This window comes from Lissotriton helveticus, chromosome 11 (genome assembly GCF_964261635.1).
Source record: "Lissotriton helveticus chromosome 11, aLisHel1.1, whole genome shotgun sequence".
Classification (NCBI taxonomy): Eukaryota; Metazoa; Chordata; class Amphibia; order Caudata; family Salamandridae; genus Lissotriton; species Lissotriton helveticus.
This window is the reverse complement of record NC_136072.1, coordinates 911,719,882-911,744,952: the sequence shown is the minus strand read 5'-3', so window position 1 is coordinate 911,744,952 and position 25,071 is coordinate 911,719,882. Positions and strand designations below refer to the sequence as shown.

At 46.3% G+C, this 25,071-nt stretch overlaps 1 protein-coding gene across 1 annotated transcript in view; it reads right to left on the bottom strand.

The window, feature by feature from the left end:
• RASAL1 (RAS protein activator like 1) overlaps nucleotides 1–25,071 on the bottom strand; it is a 780,163-nt gene that overhangs the window by 47,032 nt on the left and 708,060 nt on the right. Inside the window, exons 17-19 of the mRNA XM_078667168.1 lie at nucleotides 18,440–18,577; nucleotides 4,979–5,114; nucleotides 1,704–1,824 (exon numbers count right to left, since the gene is read on the bottom strand). Coding sequence (XP_078523294.1) covers nucleotides 1,704–1,824; nucleotides 4,979–5,114; nucleotides 18,440–18,577 — 395 coding nt within the window. The remainder of the gene's footprint in view (nucleotides 1–1,703; nucleotides 1,825–4,978; nucleotides 5,115–18,439; nucleotides 18,578–25,071) is intronic.

Here is a 25,071-nt window from a genome sequence, read left to right as displayed (position 1 = left end):
CACCAGGGAGATAGAGGTCTGCTTTAGGAAATGTGTGGCACTGTCCCATGAAGGCGAGAGATCAGAATGTTGAGCACTATGGTAAGACTGTAAACAAGTGGCCTGTTCTGATGTCTGTTTCGGTGTATCTTCAGCAGTGCATTCTACTACTCTTTCCAAGGCAAAACACTCCCCTATTTCTCACCCTATGCCTCTATCAATATATCCTCCACCTCCACTCTCTCATTCATCCCACACCCCATACCACTACTATGATCCCCAAAATAACCCTCTCTAGGCTCTTCCCTACTATATCCCTCCTTGCATCGTCTCATGCCTCTTTTACAATTCAGATCTCCCAAACCAGCCTTTCTAAACCCTTCCCTTTGACTCTTCCCCATCCACCTCCCTTTTACTCATCTCAATCCTCCTCCAACTGCTATGAGCTCAAAACAAAATGAAATCTAAATCCTTCCCTCTTCTATCCTTCCTACTATCCTTTTCAATCCAAATAACAGACTAACATGTCCACCACTCAAATCAATTTCATATTTCACTATACTAATTCACCATTAATCCATTAAGGGTTCTGGAGGAGTGTGCTACTCACTGAAAAAAGCGCTTCAGCACCTCATCAGGGGTAGCAAGCGCTATAAAAAATGAAAAACTTTTCCCTCTTTTATCCCTCCACTATCCTTCTCAATCCAAATAACTGACTAACATATCCACTACTCAAATTGCTTTCGTATTTCACTATGCTAATTCACCAGTAATCGTTTATGGCTTCAAGAGTAGCATGCTACTCGCCAAAAAAGCGATTCAACGCTTCATCAGGGGTGGCGAGCGCTATATAAATGCAAATCTTTTTCCCTCTTCTGCCCTTTCTCTATCCTTCTGAATCCAAATAACAATCCAAATAACAACATATCCACCACTCAAATTACTTTCACCTTTCACTATACTAACTCACCACTAATCCTTTATGGGTTCCGGAGTAGCGTGCTACTCGCTGAAAAAGTGCTTTGACGCCTTGTTAGGGGTAGTAAGCGCTATATAAATGCAATTACAATACAACACAGTACTTCCTGCCTAGCAGCAGAGGCGATGCTGGTGCGCTGCAGTGTTTTTTTCAGTGCCATGTGGACTGAACTCGATTCGAAGCGACATTTGTCTTGTTCACTGATTGGGAGTTGCTTTTCTTCTATGTTTGTTCATCTTTATAAAAGATGTATGGAGGTATGCTGTTGTGCACAATGTTCCAGCCAGAGCTGAAACATGGCTTGTTATCATTGGAGGAATATTGTAGCTGTTGCTTCAGAGCAGGAGGTCGTGAAGCAGTTAGAGAAAGGGGAACAGGGCAGATCTGGGAGCCGTGGAAAAAGGGGTGTAGGCCAGGGGCTGCACATTGATGCCACTGACCTTGAAGATGCCTTTATATAAATATCCCCAGGGTAGCTCGTAATTGAAAACTTGACATCTGCCGGGCCTATCCTGTGAGAGTTCTCAGGGTCCTGAGATCACACACAGTTTCTCAGTGGAAAGTGAAACTACGAGTACCAGCATGCTCAGTGTTGTTGAGTGCAAAATTGGGACTGGCTCAAATGTATTCTTATGGTATGGGGAAAGTTGACGGCCAAGCCGGTGCGCTGTCCGGCTTGGTGGCGTCACTGACTAGTTTTGAACACAAGGGGTCAAGAGGGGTCAAGAGGTGTTGCAGCACTGACCTCAGCTTGTCTCTCCCCAGTAACAGCTGCCGGTAGATCATCTGTGTCTCTGCATCTGGATCCAGTGGGTCGCTCCAGTCCCCCAGGGTAACCGCGGAGTGCGTCCGACCGCAGCCTCGAACTGGAAAAGAAAAACATGGTGTCAGTAACATCACCAGTGAAAGGCAGTGCACAAACTGCATGTCATGGCCGTGGGGCCGGCACGTGGACGCTTTGCCCTCATCCAATTGTTGACCATTACAGTGGGAGGCAGAGACTGTGGTTAGGACACTGAGCTCTCCAAGCTAGACATGCTTTCCTGAAAGAGGCCAAACAGTGAATGGGTATGTGACTCCACTAATATCCAGCGGGAGGGTGAGCCTTACCTGGACGACAAGAGACAAGGTTATCGTAATTAGAAGTGGCCCACACAGAGAGGCCATGCGTTTTGAGCATTTAGGGTCGAGATATGGGGCCCTCGAACCTGGAGATTATACCCAGAGGCATCAGAGGAGAGGAGACAGGGCCTCCCACATGGAGATAATATCCGGCAGAGGAAGGGCCAATGGGCACGTGAGGGGCTTCTCACAGCGGTGATGCTGAGAGAGTGGAGGCATTGAACAGGCACCGTTCTAAGCCCTCACGCCGGGCAGAGTGTCCAGAGGCATCTCTAGGAATGGGGAAGAGACAGGGTATCATCATTAGGAACGGGGGCTCGCATACCTTGCCATGCGCTCCAGTTAGGGCTTCCATGCTGAATGTCAGGAGAGCTGGCCACAGGTGTGTAATGACCTCCTGAGAGGCGGAGCATTTAATGGTCAGGTGGCAAGAGTGTCAAATCTAGGGATGAATGTCAGCTAGAGGTCAAACACCGTGGGCTGTAGACTGAGCACTCCTGCCTGAAGAAGCTGTGTAGAGTCAGGTCAAGCAGAGCATGGGCAGCAGTCTGTGCTCTCAGACTAGACATGACCCCAGGAAAAGGAGGCTTCGGCCAGAAATCCCCTCATTTCAGTGTCACAAACCTTGACCTTTCTCTCCCGTCTCCATAGAAATGAAAGGCAGTGGTCTCTTCCAAAGTGTGTCCATTTCCCTAGAGGCAGCCAGTCTACACTCTTTGAGGCGGGGGTCCGTCTGCAGTGGCCACAGTCACCTACTACAGCCAATCAGCAGTTTGGGGCAATTCACTGCCTGCGGGGGCTATGGAACACTGCCAGCGCCCTCCTCTTCCAGGGTAACTCATTAATGCTGTGCCAGGTAAGCTCCTGTGCATACACTGACTAAGTAGCGACTCCAGTACAAACAACCGTAGAAGCAAAGGCCTAGAGTTCACTATTTTTTTACCAGACGTTGTCTTACCAGTTTACAAGCATGTTCTCTGGAAACTACTCCAATATCCTTTTGATGCAGTTCCTAACATTTTCCCAAAAATCCCGGGCGTAGTTCTATTTAAGATGGACTGTTGTCATATTTTGGATTTTTTCTCATTTTTACACAACAGTCAAGTCTGGTTTTATTCAGATTTCTCGCCCCCTGTGTTCTCAATTTTTTAGAGGTATCTAGTTGACACATTTGATACTTTCAAGTGGATATTTGATAGGACCCCACCATTTTTATTTCATACATGATTTGCATTGTGCTAGTTGCCCTCTAGTGGGACTAGGCCTTGAGATTACCCCATCTTACACGAGGGATATTTCTAGGAGCCTTTGGCACAACTGCAGTTTGTGAATATCTAGATTCGGATGCTTTAGAAGCTCAGCTAACGTGCAGTCAGGCTCTAGCCACTCTGCTGTGCCAGCTTTTGCACACTGGGCACAGCATGGGCATCAAATCAAGAGAACTACTTACGCAAATTCAATCCATAAATTCTAATATGTTAAAAACAGTGGCTTGCACAAATGAGGTACTGATCCTTTGAATCTTAAAGGGGGGTGAAACTTTCCTTCCCATTAAGTGTTAACAGTACACGAGGGGCAAGCTGCAAGCAGCCATTTGAGGAGGCACAATTATTGAAAGTGAGGGCTCATTTTGCAGTTAGTCTGTAGACAGCAGGATCAGGGGGGACGTGGGGGGAGGCGGGGAGAGCCTGTAGACTCACCAGTCCAGCCAGACTGCAGAAAGCTGGGCCAGTGGCCAGAGAGTGAGTGTGGACTCACCTGTGCAGAGAGCCAGCAGGCCCATTGGCTACAGTGTGAGTGTGGACTCACCTGTATAATCAGACTTCAATCAACAGGCCTAGCGTGGAACAGTAAGTGTAGATGTACCTGTGCAGTCAGGTAGCAGTCAACAGGTCGAGTGGTGACAGAGTGAGTGAAGGCTCACCCGTGCAGTCAGGTAACAGTCAATAGGTCAACAGGTTGAGTGGTGAGAGAGTGAGCGAAGGCTCACCTGTGCAGTCAGGCAACAGTCAATAGGTCAACAGGTTGAGTGGTGAGAGAGTGAGTGAAGGCTCACCCGTGCAGTCAGGTAACAGTCAATAGGTCAACAGGTTGAGTGGTGAGAGAGTGAGTGAAGGCTCACCTGTGCAGTCAGGCAACAGTCAATAGGTCAACATGTTGAGCGGTGAGAGAGTGAGTGAAGGCTCACCTGTGCAGTCAGGTAAAAGTCAATAGGTCAACAGGTTGAGTGGTGAGAGAGTGAGTGAAGGCTCACCTGTGCTGTCAGGTAACAGTCAATAGGTCAACAGATTGAGTGGTGAGTGAAGGCTCACCTGTGCAGTCAGGTAGCAGTCAACAGTTCGAGTGGTGAGAGAGTGAGTGAAGACTCACCTGTGCAGTCAGGTAACAGTCAATAGGTCAACAGGTCGAGTGGTGAGAGAGTGAGTGAAAGCTCACCTGTGTAGTCAGGTAGCAGTAAACAGGTCGAGTGGTGAGAGAGTGAGTGAAGGTTCACCTGTGCAGTCAGGTAACAGTATATAGGTCAACAGGTTGAGTGGTGAGAGAGTGAGGTAAGGCTCACCTGTGCAGTCAGGTAACAGTCAATGGGTCAACAGGTCGAGTGGTGAGAGAGTGAATGAACGCTCACCTGCGTAGTCAGGTAGCAGTCCCCAGGTCGAGTGGTGAGAGGGTGAGTGAAAACTCACCTGTGCAGTCAGGTAGTAGTGAACATATCGAGTGGTGAGAGAGTGAGTGAAGGCTCACCTGTGCAGTCAACAGGTCAAGTGGTGAGAGAGTGAGTGAAGGTTCAACTGTGCTGTCATGCAGCAGTCAGCAGGACCAGGAAAGAGAGAGTGAATGTGAGTTCATCTGTGCAGTCAGGCAGCAGCCCCATTGGCCAAGTAATGAGTTTGAACTCACCTGTGCGGTCAGACTGCAGGCAACATGTCCAGCGGCTGCTGCGGAAGGCCCCAGGGTGGTAGCAAGGCTGCATCCGATCGTTGTAAATACTGGCCTTCCGTAGCGCAGAGAGCCACTGGTTCAACTCGTTTACGTTCTGTGGGAAAGAGAGAGCATGTTACAAAGGGCCGAACAGCTTGTGCATTCAGAGGCATGTAAGGTCCAGGCCAAGAACCAGGAGTGTTTAACCTCAGAAGAACGGCACACAAACTAAAAACTCCACCTCTCACCCAAGAAGCCACAAGCACTGAAGACTATTTATCAGGAGAGGGAATGGACCAGACTTACCAAAAGTACGGTGCCTTATGCCCCGAACCTGCCTCTACTGGGGACTCCCTTGGGCACTAGCGTGCTGTCCTCGGCCGAGCTACGCAGTTGGACTGCGGCAGACTTGGACGAACTGGGCGGCCTGTATGGCGACGGAGAGCTGTTGCCCTTCGAGTCCTTGGCCGCAGATACCGGTCTACCGGTGGGCCAATTTCTGACGCATGCCAGACTTCTCCGTGAGCTGACGGAGGCATGGGGTGACATGGGACACGAGCCATCCGCACATATGCTTATCCAGTATCTACATGTGATGGGCGATGGTTCCCATATAGTGCATTGGTTAGCACAAGCGCTGCACAGTCATACTCAGTTTTCCTCTCGAAGACTGAGGGAGAAGTGGACGACTGACCGGGGTAGCGACTGGACTGACAAACAGTGGGCCACAGTATTAGCGGGCGCCAGGAATATTCCTCGCAACGCGCGATTTAAGACCATCCAATATTACATCATACACCGCGCGTATTTGTCTCCTGACAAACTGAATCGCTACTTCAGACTCACATCATCGGCGTGTCCCAGATGCGGCCTCCTGAATTCGGACTTCCTGCACGCACTCTGGAGTTGCGCCCACCTCGCCTTGTACTGGTCGGCGGTCACTGACACATTGACGGCGGCCACGGGTGACACCCTCCCCAAAACCTGGGAGGCATGCCTGCTGGGACTCTACAAGAGAACCAAACAAACCAAACTGCGGGCGCGTTTTTGGGACTTAGGACTCATTACGGCTAAACGTCTCGTCACGAAACGATGGAAGAGTGCTACCCCACCGCGCCCTGCAGACTGGCGTCGCTCTCTTGGCAACTGGGCTTGCGCGGAGAGTGTGTCTTTACACAGGGAGGAGACTGCGGGCCTACGGAAGTACCCGATCGCCCGCGACTGGGACGCTACCCTGACCGCGTACCATCGGGCGTGCACCCAGGCCGGTATAGCGTGACCGCCCCGACACGGAATAGTGAGGGCCCAGTTGACTGCTGTCCGGGCGTGGCGTGAGCTCCCCCCCCCCTCCCCCTCTCCTCTGCCCCCCCCTTCCCTTCCCCCGGCCACCGGGGTCTTGCCCACCGGGGGAGGTGTCCCCTGTTGTCCCCCCCGCCTTTCCCCCCCCCTCCCTGCCCTACAGCCGCAGCGACACTACATTCTCAACCGCCCCCACTCCCACACGGCCCACATAGGGTGCACCACACACAGCTAGGATCACTGATACACTACTGTACACACAAATACTAGTCCAACAGTTGTTGAAATGTTTCTTCCTCCCCCCCTTCTTTTGATTCCCAGTTATGTCTCTTGGTTGGCAAAGAGATTGTTTATGCTGTACTCATGATAATGCTCGATTTCCCCTCCCTGTTTATTTTTCACACAATGCCTGTTGGACATTGCCAGGAACAGGAGACTGAAACCCAGCGACCCGTATGACTAAGTGGGATATGATCCTGCCTTTGACTGCTACTGTGTCAATCAGGGAACGCGACCCAAGACAATGGTTGTTGACTTTCATGACCACGTTGGTCCTTTTGCAGTGCTGCGGGCCACGAGCACTACAGCACGAGACATTTCCTGGCACTGCCGCTTGCGGACTAATGCATCTCCCCTGGCTACTGTTTATTTTCACTCCTGTATAACTGACATGTCGAAATGTGATACTTGCTGGGTACCGTTTGTAGTAGTTATTCTTTTTTTATGACATTGTGTGAATAATTGCCTTCTTATCTGTGAAACTAAATAACGTTTGGGACCATTGGTCTTAAAAAAAAAAAAAAATCCGGAGAGGGAATGGACAGGCCAGCAGAACGAAGACCTCTCAATGCCTACTGCAATCCCATAATGGAGACGGGAAGGACTGAGTGTGAAGGGAGACAAACCTACCAACTACTTCCTAGAGCCATTTTTTTGTGGATGAGAGGCAACATAAATTAGATCAAGTTATAAAAGCAAAATCAGATTGACGAAGTGAGTCTTGTGTTGGTATTCTTCTTTTATTTTCAGTCGTGTTTTTGGTACGCACAGAAATAGAATCAGCCAACGCGTTTCGCCCAATGAATGGGCTTCTTCAGGGCAAGAGATTGCTGATTAAGCAAGTAATTCATTAAGGTTTGTTGGGGCTCCAGGCTTGCAGGCGGAAGGACTATAACCGGACTCTGCTCCTAGATACAGATCCCGCATTTATTACCAACAGGTCCTTTTTGCCACTAAAGAATACTCTCCAACACGGGAGTTCTCGCAATACAACTCAGACCGTCTCTCAACTATGTATCAGATGGACAAACCTTGGTGAATTACTTGCGTTATCAGCAATCTCTTCCTCTCATCCACAAAAATTGCAATATTTTCCATGATCTACTGGCAGCAGGTCATTTGAGGTGGGCAATATATGATAATAATCCTGTGACTAGTCCTGCTGGTGCTGTCTGCTAGAACCCAGCTGCTTGCTCCTACAAGAATTTTACTTCCTAGTAAACTGGGCAACTGGGCCAGAGGAAACTGTGTAGGGACAGAGAACACACTACACGTCATGTCCTGGAGGACATCCCATGATAGCACTGTACATGCATGAAGACTGCAGAACAGCCCACTCCTGTTTGCATCATCCACAAGAGCAGAGTGCACGAAGACTAAGGTCCCTCTTGTAGGTGATCCCTCCATGTAGAGGACAATCACTCACATACCATAGTTACTGCTGTGTCTCTGGGAATTACAGCTCCATGGAAGCCTCAGTGAGTGAATGAGCATGGAGACTGATCTGGAGGTGATATCAGCATAAAAGAGCCAATTAATGAGTCATTGTCAAATGACTGTGAAGAGTGAGTTATCACAGCAGACAGCATCCTCATAGAAGGGTCCATGACTGATACACCATAGGGAACTGAGATCTCTGGAAAGGATACCTACGTCAAACGACCAGTGAATGACTGAATGATCATGAAGACTGAGCTGCCTCCACATCGGAGTCCAAAGCCTGGGTTGTCTCTGGTAATGATACGTACGTAGAGAGGTCAATGACAAAATGATGATGGATACTGAGGCATCATTGGCGACGATCTCTAAAACGAATGGTCAGAAGGGTGAATGATTGAATGACCCTGGAGACTGAGGTCTCTCTAATCCCTGGAAGTGATCCATCCTATTGAGGCCAATGACTGATTGACTGTGGCTACCGATGACTCTCCTTCCTGAAAAAGATCCACCAAGAGAGGCCAATGACTGCATGATCATGAAGACGGAGGTTTCTCACCCTGGAACTAATGTCTTCATTGAGAGGAAATTGACTTAGTGGTAATGGAGAATGAGGTTAATTTTCCCTCAGTAGGGGATCCCTCCACACAAAGGCCAATGGCATGTCTTGGAGACTGAGCCAACTGGAAATCTCCACTGAGCAATGGGGATTGGAGGGAGAGTGGTAGGGTACACTGGCACGGATCTATATTGGCCCACTCCCATTTGTGGTTACATAAAGGGTCTGGCGAATAGCCTCTCTTCCCTCTTTTCTCACCACATCCCCACTTCTTCCTTCATCTCGGCTTTACATGTATCTACCTCCTCTCCCTCCTGTTCTGTGTGTATTGGGCCTGGCTTCCTCCCACTGAGAAAACATCATAGGGAGCTGCTAATTAGATAATTAAACCGATTTTTAATGAGCCCCCTCCTCCCACCCGCAGCTGTCTGATCACCCTACCAAGCCCCTCTCGTCTTGCTTTCTCGCTAATTGGGACGCTCTCCAGTCTGAGGCAATCAGAGGTTTCCAGAGCAAGGTTGCCAAGGCAACCCCATCTCTGCTAGTGGCTGGAGTGGGGGACCATTTGCAGAGAGGGATGGAAGGGGCATTTCCATGTCGACAGCCCTCTGAAAAACGGGCCTTTTAAAACTGCCCCGAGGCAAGTCTGTGCATCTTTCAATAAACAATTTACTAATAATATTGGTGATTATATAGGGCTCCGCGTGCAGTAAGCGTTGTGTTCACAGGAAGCACTGGGACTGCGAGGAATGGGTTTCCCGTTCAGTCGACAGGAGTTCCCGATGCTGAGCAGATGGCGTCAGATGACGTTTCTGCGCAGGAGAGTGCGGGATGTCACGTTTTGCTGCACGAGATGACGGGAAATCGGAGTTCCCTGCAGGAGGTGACGGGATGTTTCATTTCCCCACAGTAGATGACGAGATACGACATTTATCCTAAAGAGATGGCGGGCTATCCTGTTTTGCTGGAAGACATAAAGGGACATTTTATCTGGTACGGTTGCGGGAGATGGTGGTATTTCTCATTCCTCATCAGATGATGGTGCATGAGATGATGGTAATACTCACTCCCCTGCAGGAGATGATGAGATGTCCTATATTGTTGTACAAGATGGCGATAATTCTTACTTCCCTGCAGGAGACGGTGGGATATCCCATATTGCTGTACAAGATGGCGGTAATTCTCACTTCCTTGCAGGAGATGGTGGAATATCCCATATTGCTGTACAAGATGGCGGTAATTCTTACTTCCCTGCAGGAGATGGTGGGATATCCCATATTGTTGTACACGATGATGGTAATTCTCACTTTCCTTTAGGAGATGGTCTGATATCCCATATTGTTATACAGGATGGTGGTAATTCTTACTTCCCTGCAGGAAATGGTGGGATATCCCATATTGCTGTACAAGATGGCGGTAATTCTTACTTCCCTGCAGGAGATGGTGGGATATCCCGTGTTGTTGTACAAGATGACAGTAATTCTCACTTCCCTGTAGGAGATGGTCTGATATCCCATATTTGTGTACAAGATGGCGGTAATTCTTACTTCCCTGCAGGAGATGGTCTGATATCCCATATTGCTGTACAAGATAGTGGTAATTCTCACTTCCTTGCAGGAGATGGTGGGATATCCCGTATTGTTGTACAAGATGACGGTAATTCTCACTTCCCTGTAGGAGATGGTCTGATATCCCATATTGTTGTACAAGATGGCAGTTATTCTTACTTCCCTGCAGGAAATGGTGAGATATCCCATATTGCTGTAGAAGATGACGGAAATTCTTACTTCCCTGTAGGAGAGGGTCTGACATCCCATATTGTTGTGCTAGATGATGATAATTTTCACTCCCCTGTAAGAGATGGTCTGATATTCCATACTGTTGTACAGGATGACGGTAATTTTCACTTGCCTGTAAGAGATGTCTGATATCCCAGACTATTCGACAAAATGACAGTAATTTTCACTTCCCTGTAGGAGATGGTCTGATATAGCATACTGTTGTACAAGATGACGGTAATTCTCCCTTCATTGTAGGAGATGGTCTGATATCCCATATTGTTGTACAAGATGGCGGTAATTCTTACTTCCCTGCAGGAGATGGTGGGATATCCCGTGTTGTTGTACAAGATGACAGTAATTCTCACTTCCCTGTAGGAGATGGTCTGATATCCCATATTTGTGTACAAGATGGCGGTAATTCTTACTTCCCTGCAGGAGATGGTCTGATATCCCATATTGCTGTACAAGATAGTGGTAATTCTCACTTCCTTGCAGGAGATGGTGGGATATCCCGTATTGTTGTACAAGATGACGGTAATTCTCACTTCCCTGTAGGAGATGGTCTGATATCCCATATTGTTGTACAAGATGGCAGTTATTCTTACTTCCCTGCAGGAAATGGTGAGATATCCCATATTGCTGTAGAAGATGACGGAAATTCTTACTTCCCTGTAGGAGAGGGTCTGACATCCCATATTGTTGTGCTAGATGATGATAATTTTCACTCCCCTGTAAGAGATGGTCTGATATTCCATACTGTTGTACAGGATGACGGTAATTTTCACTTGCCTGTAAGAGATGTCTGATATCCCAGACTATTCGACAAAATGACAGTAATTTTCACTTCCCTGTAGGAGATGGTCTGATATAGCATACTGTTGTACAAGATGACGGTAATTCTCCCTTCACTGTGGAGATGGTCTGATATCCCATATTGTTGTACAAGGTTGCAGTAATTCTTACTCCCTGCAGGAGATGGTGGGATATCCTATATTGTTGTACAAGATGATAGTAATTCTCCCTTGCCTGTAGGAGATGGTCTGATATCCCATATTGTTGTACAAGATGGAGCTAATTCTTACCTGCAGGAGATGGTGGGATATCCCATATTGTTGTAAAGATCACAGTAATTTTCACTTCCCTGTAAGAGATGGTCTGATATCGCATACTATTGCACAAGATGTCAGTCATTTACACTTCCCTGTAAGAGATTGTCTGATATTGCATACTATTGCACAAGATGACAGTCATTTACACTTTCCCGTAAGAGATGGTCTGATATCACCTACTGTTATTCAAGATGAGAGTAATTATCATCTGCCTGCTAAATATGACAAGATATTCCACATTGCCGTGGGAGATGGTGAGTTTTCCCATTTCCTCTTAGGAGCAACAGTCCATCCGATTTCTAGGTGGTAACTACGAGATAGTCTATTTTCCTTCAGGAGATGTCAGAGTATCCTGTATCTCTACAGGTGATGGCACAGATCCTGTTCCTTACAGGTGCAGAGTTATATATCGTTTGCAGGAAACACAGGGATACTCTATTAGGTCAGAGGCATCTGTGAGCCTTGATCCAGAAAGGATTTTGTGGCCATTTGCATGGCCCTGTGCATTTTTGTGCTGTAAGTAGTGACTTTTATAATGGTAAGAAAATCAATGCAATGCCCAGCTTTCCTTTGAGCCATGTGATTGCCAGGGCAAAACTTTAGTGAATACCCTTTAGGAGGTAGAATATTAATACAACCGCAAGATTTCCCTCAAAAGAATGAGATGCAAGTGAGGCTCTGACAACCCTGCTGAGAGGAGAGCTGAAGGCCCAGCATGTGAAAATGTGAGCATGGACCCCCTGGATGCAGGAGATCACAGACACCTGACAGGTGCGTGTGTGTTCACCAGGCTGTGGTCGAAGAGCAGGCTTGGAAATGAAGAAAGAGGAAAAGTCTTTCCCATAACTGTGGCCTTAAGGGCCTGCATTGGTTTGATCATCTGAGCAGAGATCTTTAAAGCTTCGATGGGTTGACTGTTCCAACAGAAAGACTTTGATATTTGGGCATATTTCAGTGAAACTGAACCTGTAGTATTTATTCTGATGTGCATCTCATTGTTCTTTTAACCAGTCTGTGCCTTCCCTACATGGAATGAACCTAATCATTAAGCTTGGGCGGAGTTGCAGAACTCCGCAAAGTGACCCAAAAACTCAGCTGTGCTACACGGAGTTTAGCAATCAGCAGAGAGCGTTTGGTCATGCCTCTTTGCATCGATTTTAAGCACCGGGGGTTTATCATGTGCTGGAAAATAAACACGAATAGCACCATGTGCAGCGCCAGAGGGCGTTGCTTCTTTTCCACCGCTCGAGTAGATATTCTATTCAAGTGACAACTTTCTCAACGCGAAAACTGAAGGTTTCTCAACACGAACAGTCATGACCACCCGCATTGAGAACTCTGAGCGCCCACGTTGAGAAATCTCACCAGGAGGTGGATTTTTCTTGCTCGTGCTCCCCAACTTGACGTTGGGGAGCACGAGCGGAGAAAAATCTCACTGTGAGGTGGATTTTCCTTGCTCGCGCTCGCCATCTTGACGTTGGAGAGAGTGAGCGAGGAAAAAAACTCCTCTCTGTCCGGAAAACTCCACAAACTCAAAAAACAGAGCGGAGTTCACCGCCAGGACTTACTAATCATCCCAGGATGGCTGCAACCCAAAGTGGAAGTCCAGCAGAAACTACCAGGCCTCCCCCACCCTGTAAAGGAACACAACACCGAGGTGCATGTTGGCCTTGTAAGGTGAGCACGACTCCTTGTTGCACAGTGAGCCGATGGAACCTCAGTAGACGACAGACACATTCTAGAGGTATAGCTTGTCTCAGGATTCACAATCTTATGATGGAGAATTAAACTTCTCATAACTTTCAGAAACCATGGCCATCACCCAAATATATATCTGTGCAATATCTGTCTGCTGCTCAAATCTTCATAAAAGCATAATCATCACAGAAAAACATTGAAACCTTGCAAAAATGCCTTCTGTTTCTGATAAAAATGGTCCCGCTCAATGACAGATCATTTCCTGTCAGATCCAACCTTTCAGACCGCCCTGCCTTTTGAAATCTGAGACAACCCCAAGCTTCTTTTTAGACAAGCCCTCAAAGCTTGGGAGTCACACTCAAGTACTGATAAACCAGGTCCTCTCTGAACCGAACACAAGCAACCCAAGACCAGTTTCGCATAGTGGGGGTTTGCTAGTGACATGCAGCTTGGTTCCAATGGCAAACTGACCACAGTACCCACGTCAGGGTATGCCCACTGCACTTAGGGCGTACCCACCTCTGGGTATGCCTATTGCACTTAGGGCATAGCACGTCTGGGCATATGCCGTCTGGGTATGCCCATTGCACTTAGGGCATAATTCCATCCATCACAAAAGTGATGGATGGAATGCTTGAATTAATCTCAGCCATTATTAATTACTCAGGGCCACATCCCAGTCCATCGTTCTTTGGACCATGATGCCACATTCAGTGTGACTCCCTAGGCTTGCAGGTTTGGGAAACAAGGGTACCCCGTTAAGCGAACCTGGGGTTTAATATTTATGGTAAGAACATTGGTTCATGGTAAGCCTAAGGTCCAGTAACACAAGGTTAAATATTATTTGGTCTAATGAATAAATCGCTAGGGGAGCAAGCTTCATAGGGCAGCAAATAGTCATTTAATCATAATATGCAGATTGATATTTACATAAATACATTCAGGTGCTCACATAAGTGACAAGGGTGCGTAACATGACTGAGTGGAGGTGACGATACACGAAATATCACACAATTAGACATAGAAATCCAGAACGATATGTACAAGTGGGGGGATTTTCAACAGGGGGTCGACGACGTTTCGATCTTTTGGATACTTTAGATCATCATCAGGACTGGGTGAGCGTTCTGAAATAATTTAAGGATTTACGGAGTCTAGACAGTAGACCGTATCTTAGTACAGTTTGGAGGGGAAACATTCATTTTCTGGGTGGAGGAGATTTGTCAATAGGTATATTGATCTCATCACTGGAGTGATTAAACTAGTCCCATCTAGTAAGCCATAGTAGATGGCGACATCGTGTGTAAGTGCTTCGGGTAGTTCATTAAATTACAGGAAGCCAAGGTAAATCATTGACGGGGCTTTGGGGGGCCTCTATGTCCTCGTTGAGCTGTGGCCTCTGATCAGGTTCGCAATTTCCTGCTGGTAGTGGTTTAAAATTCAATCGTCCTCGCGGCTGCCGTGACTGCCGCAGCTTCAGCATTCAGGTGATGGAGGTTCAAGATAGGCATGAACCCCCTCCCCCGTCCTTTTTCAGGATGAGGAAATGGTGAGAGTAACAGTCCAGTACCCTCTATATGGCACCTTTGGAGAGCAAGAGGCATACCTCCTGGATGAGGATGGACCGATGCTCTTCTGAAATCTGTTCTGGTATGGCAGGGCTATTGGGTGGGAAGGAAAAAGAGGTAGGGCATAACCATTTTGAATAATTTGTATGACCAATCTGTCACATGTGATATATCGCCAACCTGGAACAAAGTACCCAATACTGCCTCCCACTAGGTGGCCCAATCTGTTATATGTGATGGCTCACCAACCAATAAAGGAAGTGCCGAATCCTGCCTTCCACCAGGTGGGCATGGCCCATTAAGGGCAAACTAAAGTTGTTTGTTGCCCGTCGTACCAGGGGAGGAAGACTTAGAAGGCTGATGCCCCCTGTTGACCCTCACAGCATCTACCAAACCCATAGACTAGGCTATACATTGCATGAATGGTCAAGAAATCTGTCTACATGCCAGACCTCTGGAGTAGCCCCTTTCTATCTGAAACTGGTGCAGAAATTGTTTGTCAGGGCCAACAACCCCAAGGAACTGGCTGTAATTTTACTGTTCTTAAAGTGTTTCAAGGCAGAGTCTGACTGCTCACCAAAAAGGGGAAAATCATCAAAGGGCATATACATGAGAGAAGCCTGCTTATCACTGGGGAACCCAGAGGAGACCTCATCCAGGCATGTCAGCAAAGAGACACACAGATATCATTCACCCTGTCAAGGCACTACGTGGTTTATACACTGGCATAGTTTGACCTCATCTTGCCCATTAGGTATCATCCGGACCAGATCTTCCTCACTAGGTCCAAAGGAGCATAGGTGTATTGGCCCAGCGGACAGATTGTGTTTACCGAGCACAATGTCAAATTGGCTGAAGAAAACATACTTTTGCCAAATACATCTATACTTTTAAATTCCCTATCTGGAGGGGAAGTGGAAAATGAATTAGGATTCTTCCTACTGGTCGAGACCAGCAAAATGAGACTTTTTGGAATTGGGCGCTTGGGAGAAAATCTAGGTCACCAGGCTCTGCACTATGATAAACAGCCAAAGTATGTAGGTTTCTCTGCATGGACTGTTGGTGGTCTCCTGGCATATCACAGGTATCCAAAGATATTGGAAGAGGACACCTCACCCTCAATTCTTTGCGGCACGCTTTGTCACAGGTGCACCATCCCATCCAGGTAGTCAAATACCACCTTGATGGAATCGAACAGTGAAGGGAGTGGAGTCCCAAATAAATTTTTCGGGATATAAGCAGGGATCTAGATAACTAAAATGATCTGAAGATAAAACCAAAATGTGTCTATTTATTCAGAGGCTGCCCTAGGCATAATTAAAAAATTGACCAGAGATGTTCCTTGAAAACAATGTTTCCCATATCCACTTAATTTCTACGACATGTTTCAGCCATTTCTTGTGCCCCATTCGGTCATAGGCCTTATTAGGAGCATGGGCCATCCCTACCTAGTTTGCATTCACTATCATGATTTGATTACATGTGATATAAAATGTAAGGTCAAAATAATTATTGTTATAAACAATAAAATGGTTATTTTTTCGTCATAGAACTGTATCAACTTCCTTTTATGTACACTGTAAACCAGACATTTCTGGGGAACCCAATGGCGAAGTGTGGACACAGCATAGCTACTAGGAAAAACAATCATGATAGTACATGTGTCACTCATCCTCAGTCATGCAGCGGTCCTCTAATTTGGGGCCATTGTCATCTCCTGGACATTAAGCGGTTGAAGAAAACATACGTTTGCATGCTGGCATATCCTGGCAGGCAGTCTTATTTGTGGGGCTTTTCCCATTTGGTTTGTGAGTTGTAATGTCATCACTGGGGATATGAATGGTCGTAGACCACTACTCTGAGACTGTCTTGCCACATCTGAATGTGAAAAGGACGGGGAAGAGAAATATTTGTGCTGCTGTATTTAACTATATCTTGCACCTCCATCTATGCCTTGCTTATGGTTTGACCGCGGCGGCCCGTGCAGGGAAGAGTGGTGGGCTGGGTGGGGGGACACTTCAACAGACGACGACGAGGGAAAATAATTATTTATTTAATTTCCCCTCATTGTCGTCTGGCGAAATCCCCCGCCCCCAACCGCAAGAATCTCTCTGACCCTTTTACTTAATTTTTGTTTGCTACAAAATCCAGCCCGTTTAGTGAACACTAGTATTGCAGACAATATATTATCTCCTGATGTCAAAGTGTGCTATATAAAAGTTGCTACTCATTATAAATCTTTATATCATAGTGGTGACTGGTAGGAAAAGGCTAATGGCCCCAACATCTAAACACAAATATGTACCTTTCAAAATCTCTTAGTTCTAGTTCTTCATGGCTTCAATTGATCCTCCGAACACCCCGCTTCCATACACCTATTTCGATCCTTGATTTATCAGATCTTACCAATGTGTCTCCCCCAAAGGATTGGAGGGTTAATGAGGCCCCCTGGATCAGCATGGGGGGCGGTGGAACCACCGAAAGTGGGGGCTTGGGAACTAGATTTAGACTGGTGTCAGCAAGCTGAAAAGGTGGTCTATGAGAGTTGGGGATGCCCCAAAAAATGGGAGATGATCTTGACGCAATGGGACAAATATAGGAACTACTAAATGTTGATGGTTTGAAAGCGGCAGGCAAGGGGGAGGTTTCTGAGTTGCTAGGGTGGATTCTCGGTGGGGAAGTTCAATAATATGATATTGTATACTGTCTTGGAAGTTGATATGAAGATATATTGTAATTTCGCATTACCCATATATGGGAATGTATTGTGCACTTACTTAATACAAAACAGGAAAAAATGATGCCCTGGATCTGGAGGCTTAAGGAAGTTTCTCATATTAAATTGTGTTGAAACTAAGATGCAAGATTTCTATTGGGTTAACAGACAGTCACCATTTGAGGCTACTTGCGAGCTGAACAATCACCCAACTATTATCTAAAATATGTCATTAGCATAGGATCAGTAAACTCTTCTCTGAGGGAATAACTCTACGGTGTTACTAACAAAACCGCAAAAACAAAGATATACCACTCTTCCTTTTTATTTATATTCATAAGATGGGTTCTCTGCCCATTTAAAGTTATGTCTTTCTGGGCATCTGAAGCTCTGTCTGTAAATTTAGGACTATGCGTGGATATTTAGGGAGTCGCTTTGGCATTTGAGGTTGCAAACAGGAATTTCATGACACTGTTCGGATATTACATAGATTCCTTCTGGTATAACATGATAAGGCTTTAACACGTTCAGCGCGGCCCGAATTCTCGCGCTGTGCTGAAGGTTCTAATGAGCCAACCGGCTCATGACGGAACGGTTCCGTCATGAGCACAGGCCAACCGACGCTCATGACGGAACCGTTCCGTCATGAGCATCGAAGGGGTTAAGGAATATGACATGTATACCCTGGTTAATATGCAGATGATAACAGTAATACACCTGTAATAGTCTTTACTAGTTCAGTCATTATATTAGTTAGCTTCAACTTATTGTAGAATAATTTTTACTTCAGTGATACCAATTCCTGTCATGTCATTGTGGTCAAATTTCAACTGATGTAATTTCCTGTCTTGGCACTGGGATAAATGTCACATGATATGGGTCCCTGTGAAGTCATGGAGAGGTCATGATATCACTTCTGATACAGCTGTCATTCTGGTGAATGGAAGTCCATAGTGATTCTGGTTACCTCCAGCCCATCTTCATGGTCACTCACCTTACACTGGATGTACATGGTGTGGGGGAGACCCTCGTTGTCCTGGGTTATGATCTGCATCATGTTCTGCTGCTGGAAGGCGTTCTCATCCACTCGCTCGACCGCGCAGATACGCTTCACAGGGATGGAGGAGCGCACCTGCAACAAGACACTCGATGAAACGAAGGGCCAGTCACAGCACAGGGAAACACCTACCACAGAACTATCAACTCAAACAACCTCAAACACAGCAGCACTGTGAAGCATCAGCTACAGAACTATCAAGGAAAAGAACACGACAACAACAGCACTGGAAAGCACCCACCACAGAACAATCATCTCAAAGAATTCACCAACAGCAGCATTGGGAAGCATCAGCCACAGAAAGATGAACACAATGAAAGAACCAACAACAGCACTAAGGTACACCAGCTACAGCTCTATCAACTCAAAGAATGTACCGATAAAAGCCTGGGAAGCATCAGCCACAGAAAGATCAACGTTAAGGAAGCACAAACAACATCACTTGGAAGTGTCGGACACAGCACTATAAGCTCAAATGAAATACTGGAACACTCGCTATCTGCTCAAAGAAAGCAACAATGACAGCAACATCAAATTATTCATGAAGCCAAATCACAGAATTCTGAAATTAAGTATAATTAAATCAGTTGAAAGATAGTACCATCATTACTTCACATTACCACAGCACTATCAGCTTAAATAACACAACACTAGGGCAGCCACAGAATTATCAGAAGAAGAAGCAGCCACAGCACTTTGAAAGGAGACACCAGCCATGGTACCTTCGATATACCTGCGACATCACCACAGTGCCATCGCAGGACGCACTAAGCACCGTAATACAAAATAATTAAAACACACACGCAACTTTCCCACGTCAATGAAAGCAGAAGCAACAGCATCATTGGTTCAAAAGAAGCCAAATCACAGCACAATAAAGGAAGCATAAGCCGCAGCAATGTCAGCTGAAAGAAAGTGTCAGCCACAACAGCACCATCAGTTCAAATGATGCACAAGCCACAAAACCATCAAGGAAGCACAAGCTAATGCACTATCCGGCCACAGTAACAGTACTAACAATACAAATGACAAACAAACCACAGCACCAACAAGCGATGCACCAGCCACACCAAACCCCGATGAAAGGAAGCACCAGCCGCAGCACTCTCAGTTCCAAGGAAGGACAGTCCACATTACTATGAAAGTAAACACAGGCCACACTGGTGCAATTCTGTTGGAGAACCAGTCACATCACTATCAGCTCAAAGGAAGCACTAACATCTCTATCTACTCAAAGGGAGAATCAACCAGAGCACACTCAGGTCAAGGAAGTACCCAGAGAAACACTATTGATTCAACAGCAGCGCTAGTCACAGCCCTATCTGTTTAAAGAAAGTATCCAGCCACAACACTATCAAAGAAAGTACCACCAGGATGCTATCAGACCAAAGGGAGTATCAGTCAAAGCACTGTCAGCTCAAAGTAAGCAACACCAACAGTATTAGTATCTCACAAAAAACACACTAATCAACTCAAAGCGGGTACAAGTCACCCCGCCAACGCTGAAAATGAAAATACCAGCTGAGTTTTCTTAAAGGCACAGTTTCTAGTTCAAGACATATAATGGCAGCCTATGGGGCTACTCTGTCCCGCCCTTTCATCTCTATCATGAAAAAGGAGTTTTGTGAAGAGGAGTTTTTCTGGGTGTTAAACACCATAACAATTATTTTTACACAAAAAATAGTAATATGGCATCTTTTTCATTTCAAGATAAAGTTGTGGCCTTTGTAGCCTATTTAGTTAGGCTGCATTATTGTCTTTTCTATCTCTTAAGTGTCTTTACAGGCCTTTATGAAGAAAGGCGAAAAGTATCCACTTAAGAAGATATATCTAAAGAAGTGCTCCGGGGTCCTGGCACGTGGGCGGGACAATTCAAGTGCTTATGACTTATCATGGAAATAGCACTGCAAGAGAACTGGAGTTACAGGTAAGAAACTACTCCTTCTCTTGCAGGGTCTTTCCATGTATAGTCATAGGCACTTGAATAGACTAGAAAGCCCATCCCTACAAGCAGACGCGGAGGAAGAGACAGAGATTTAAACTGTAGTTTTAAGCAAAGAGATTCCTAAGGGACGCCTGTCCTACTTGAGCATCTGCCTTAGCATCAGAATCTAGACAGTAATGTCTTGTAAATGTGTTGACTGACTTTCAAGTAGCAGCCTTACAAATCTCCGAAATGGGTACATTACGAACCAAAGACGCAGTAGCTGCCTTCCCTCAAGTAGAATTTGCCCTTAGGCTTACTAAAAAGGGGTTTGTTAGCTTTCTGATAACAGAGTAAAATACAAGAAACAATCCATCTGAAGATAGATTGTTTAGAAGTGGCTAGCCCTGTACGGAGAGAACCATAGTTTTTAAATAACTGATCACTCTCCTTATATCTTTAGTTTTGTCCAGATAAAATTTCAAAACCCTTTTACATCCAGGGAATGAAGGGATCTCTCCGCCGGAGAGGATGGATGCTGGAAGAAAGTAGGTAAAGTAATAGTTTGGTTTACGTGAAAATCTGAAATTACCTTAGGGAGGAATTTCAGATGGGTCCTCATAACTACTCTAGATGTCTGAAAGACTGTATACGGTTCTTGACAGCAAAGTTCCTGAATTTCACTAACCCTGTGGGTGGAGGTGATAGCCAAAAGAAAAGCTGATTTCCAAGACAGGTGTTGAAGAGTAGCCTTATCAATAAGTTCAAAGGGCTCTTGCTTTAAACGAGAAAGCACCGCATTAAGCTCCCAAGGAGAAGAAGGACTTCTAATGGGAAGACAAACTTTTTTCAAAGCTTCCAAGAAATCTTTAATAACAGGAATTCTGAAAAAGGAAGTTTGTGAAGGGCATTTCATGTAAGCAGTCAAGGCTGCCAAGTGAACCTTAGTGGAAGAAAATTGGAGGCCAGATTGTGCCAGGTGAGCAAGTATGGAAGTATGACATCTTCCTGGTAAGAGGTAGGATCGTCATTCCTCGATGAGCACCAAATACTGAATCTCTTCCATTTGTGAGCATAAGCAGAGCTTTATATGGCCGCTTAGCTTCTTTAAGAATGTCCATGCAGCTTTGAGGTAAGTTCAAGGGTCCATACTGCAACAGCTCAGGAGCCATGCTGCCAAAATTAAGGAGGAGAGGTTGGGGTGAACCATCTGACCGCTGAATTTCGTTAGCAGATGAGTTTTGCATGGTAGTCTGAGATTAGGACGGAGAGACCAGTGAAGGAGGTCTGTGAACTACCATTGACGTGGCCATTCAGTGGCTATGAGAATCATCTTGGCCCATGATTGGGAGAGCTTGATGAGCATTGTTGGGATCAGGGGAATCGGAGGAAAGCTGTAGAGTAATTTGCCTGACCAGTTGATCCATAGGGCATTCCACAGGGTTCCCCGGTTGGTAGAACATGGAGGCGAAGTTTTGGCATTTGCTGTTTCCTGCAGTGGCAAATAGATTGACCTCCGTAGTACCCCAGTTTTCAAATATGTCTCATACGACATCATCGTTTAGGACCCACTTGTGATTTTCCTGAAGGAGTCCGCTTAGTGAGCCGGCCTGAGCATTTTAAACACCTGGGAGAGGGGTTGCTGTTATGGTCAGATTTCAGGCTAGAAGCCACTTGCATATTGTCTGGGTTTCCCGAGACAATAGTCTGGATCTCGAGCCTCCTTGCTCGTTAAGGTAGAGCATTGTTGTTGTGTCCGTCTGAATAAGCAGGGAGTTTGAATGGAATGATGGTTAAAAAGCTTTCAGAGCCAAGCGTACTGCTCTCAGCTCTAGTAGATTGATGTGGTAAGTGGATTCCTTGTGTGACCATCTGCCTTGAATCTGAGGGTGATTTGAACGGGCTCCCTATCCCAGAAGAGAGGCATCCGTGGCTACAGTTTGAGTCGGTATATCCTTGTGGAAGGGAGTCTCCCGTAGGAGATTGGTGGGCGAGCACCACCATTTGATGGACCCGAGGGCATGTTGTGACAGTTGACTCTGCTCCTCCCAATTCCCCATTTGCTGGTCCTATTGGTCCTCCAGACATTCCTGCAGGGGTTTCATGTGGAGACGTGTGTTCGGTGTGAGAAATATGCAGGACGCCATGGAGCTAAGAAGAGAGAAGACCTTCCTGACAGTCTGGTGCGACATTGACATGAGAGCCTGAGCCTTCCGAAGGATCGATAAGCGTCTCTCCTCCGAAGGATACACGTTTGCCGTGCGAGTATCGTTGGATGCTCCCAGATATTGTAGGCATTGTACAGGAGTCGAGGTAGGGTTTGTTTGATTCATGTGAAGTCCCAAACGCCGGAGAAGGTCGGAGGTCCATTTGAAATGTGCCTGAGCCTCCTGACACGTGGATGCCTGATCAGCCAATCATCTAGATAGGGGTAGACAAACACTTTGTGTTTCCACAAGTGTGCAGCTACCACCGCCATGCACTTGGAGAATGTCCTGGGTGCTGATTTTAGGCCAAACAGAAGCACACAGTATTGGTAGTGGTTGTTTCCCACTGCAAATCTCAAAAACTTGGATGTTTCTTTATGATGGGAATGTGAAAGTATGCGTCCAGTAGGTCTACTGCACATAACCAATCCCGCCGCTGTAGATGAGCATAGATCTGGTGTAGTGCTAACATTCCGAATCATTCCTTCCGAATCCATTTATTTGCCTCCCTTAGATCGAGAATGGGTCTGAACTCATTCTTGTCTTTCTTTTTGATGAGAAAGAATCTTGAATACAGCCCTTTGCCTCGTTACAGCGAAAAACAGGTTCTACTGCCTGTTTTTGTAACAGAATGTTCACTTCTGCTTCTAATCGCGATAGTTGGAATCTTGATTGCTTTGGAGGCACTGATGGTGGAGGGCTGATGAATCGTAGAGAATATCCATTGCGCACAATTTTCAGAACCCAATTGTCTTGCGTGATACTTTGCCACTCTGCCAGGAAATGTTGAATGCTTCTCCCTAACGGAGTGGGTAACGGAAGATGGGGAAGATAGGATTCAGGGCTTGGAACCAGTCGGCAACTTGCCTCCTTGTGAAGTTTGTTGTCCTGACCGTCCTCTAGATTGCCTTTTTTGATACGGGTGGTAGGATCTTTGGTACGATTGCTGTGTACCAGACTGACGACCTTGAAACCACCGAGGGGTTTGAACCCTCTGTGTTGTATATCGTCTTGAAAAAGGATAGAAGGATCTTCGCTGTTCTTTGGGTCTCTCGAGACTCATCGCTTTCATTGTCTCCATTTCTGCTTTCATACGTGCCATCTCCTCATCTGCATGAGAACCAAAGAGTGTAGTGCTGGAGAAAGTAAGATATTGAATAAGCTGCTGCGCTTCAGGCTTCAATTAAGTCAAGCGAAGCCTTGAATGCAGCCTGAGTGCCACTCCATGACAATATCCATGCGCAGCTAGAAGTGATGTATCTGCAGCAGCGCTAATAATTTGGTTGGAGACCTTAAGTCCTTTCGTTAATATTTCATTAAAATCCTCCCTCTTATCTCTAGGTAGATGATCAGTGAATTGTTGGAGCATCTCCCATAGTGCTCGGGCATATCTACCCAAAAGTGTTGTTGCACTAGCAGCTTTCATGGAGGTCGCTGCTGTGTTGCACACTTCTCTTCCCACTGAGTCTATTTTATGACTCTCTTTATCAGGTGGAAATGTGGAAGTTGTAGCCGTGAAGATCCTACCTCTTACCAGGAAGATGTCATAAGTTGTTTTTAAGCAGCCACCACAATGGCTGAGTCTGGAGGTGGGTCCACCCTTAGGAATGTGGGGTCCTGTTCTGGAGGGCGATACTTTTTTTTCAGCCTGGAAGGGGCCAGCTTAATAGAAGATGGTGTAAGGAAAAGTTCCATCGCCAGTTCCAAGAGGCCTGGTACCAGATGGAGTAAAGTCTCAAATAATACTGAAGTTGATGGAGCAGGAACGGATATAGGAAAGTTCAATTTTGAAGCTCCCTAAACTAAGACTTCTTGAAACGTAGAGATATCCTCAATTGGAGAAATCCTTTGAGGAGGGGAGTCCGATAAAGTAGGTGAGTATCTTCCTGTACCCGTAGAATAAGTATCCCTGGTGTGTCTATACCGGGATCTTCCTCCGTGATGTCAGTGGTGGGAATGAATAGAGGAGCATCTACGTCGATGAGAATGAGACCTCGTACGAGACCTGGATCTTGGCCTTCTTGGTGCAGTAGAAGGTGGAGGCGGAGGAGGAGGTGTGGGAGCAGGAGGTGTAGGAGGAGGAGGAGGAGGAGGAGGAGGTGGATGAGGAGAAGATGGAGGCAGAGGAGGAGGCTGATCATCTGGACGATGAGGAGGAGAGTAAACAGGTGATACTGTCCTAGCCAGAGAGTATGTCTGAGAATACTCAGAATCTGATGGGTATATTAATCTCCTTCTTTTTCTAGCCTTGTAGGGAGTTACTGATTCCACCGGAGAAACATCTTTCCCCCTCGATGACGATATGCTGACGTAGACTCTAGACTCTTTGCAGAGGATCAAGTCTGTGATATACGGGTTTTTCTTTCTGTCGATCGACTGCAGCCTGGAGACTTCGACCAAAGGTGATGTCTCGATGTCTAGTGACAGTGATGTCTCGA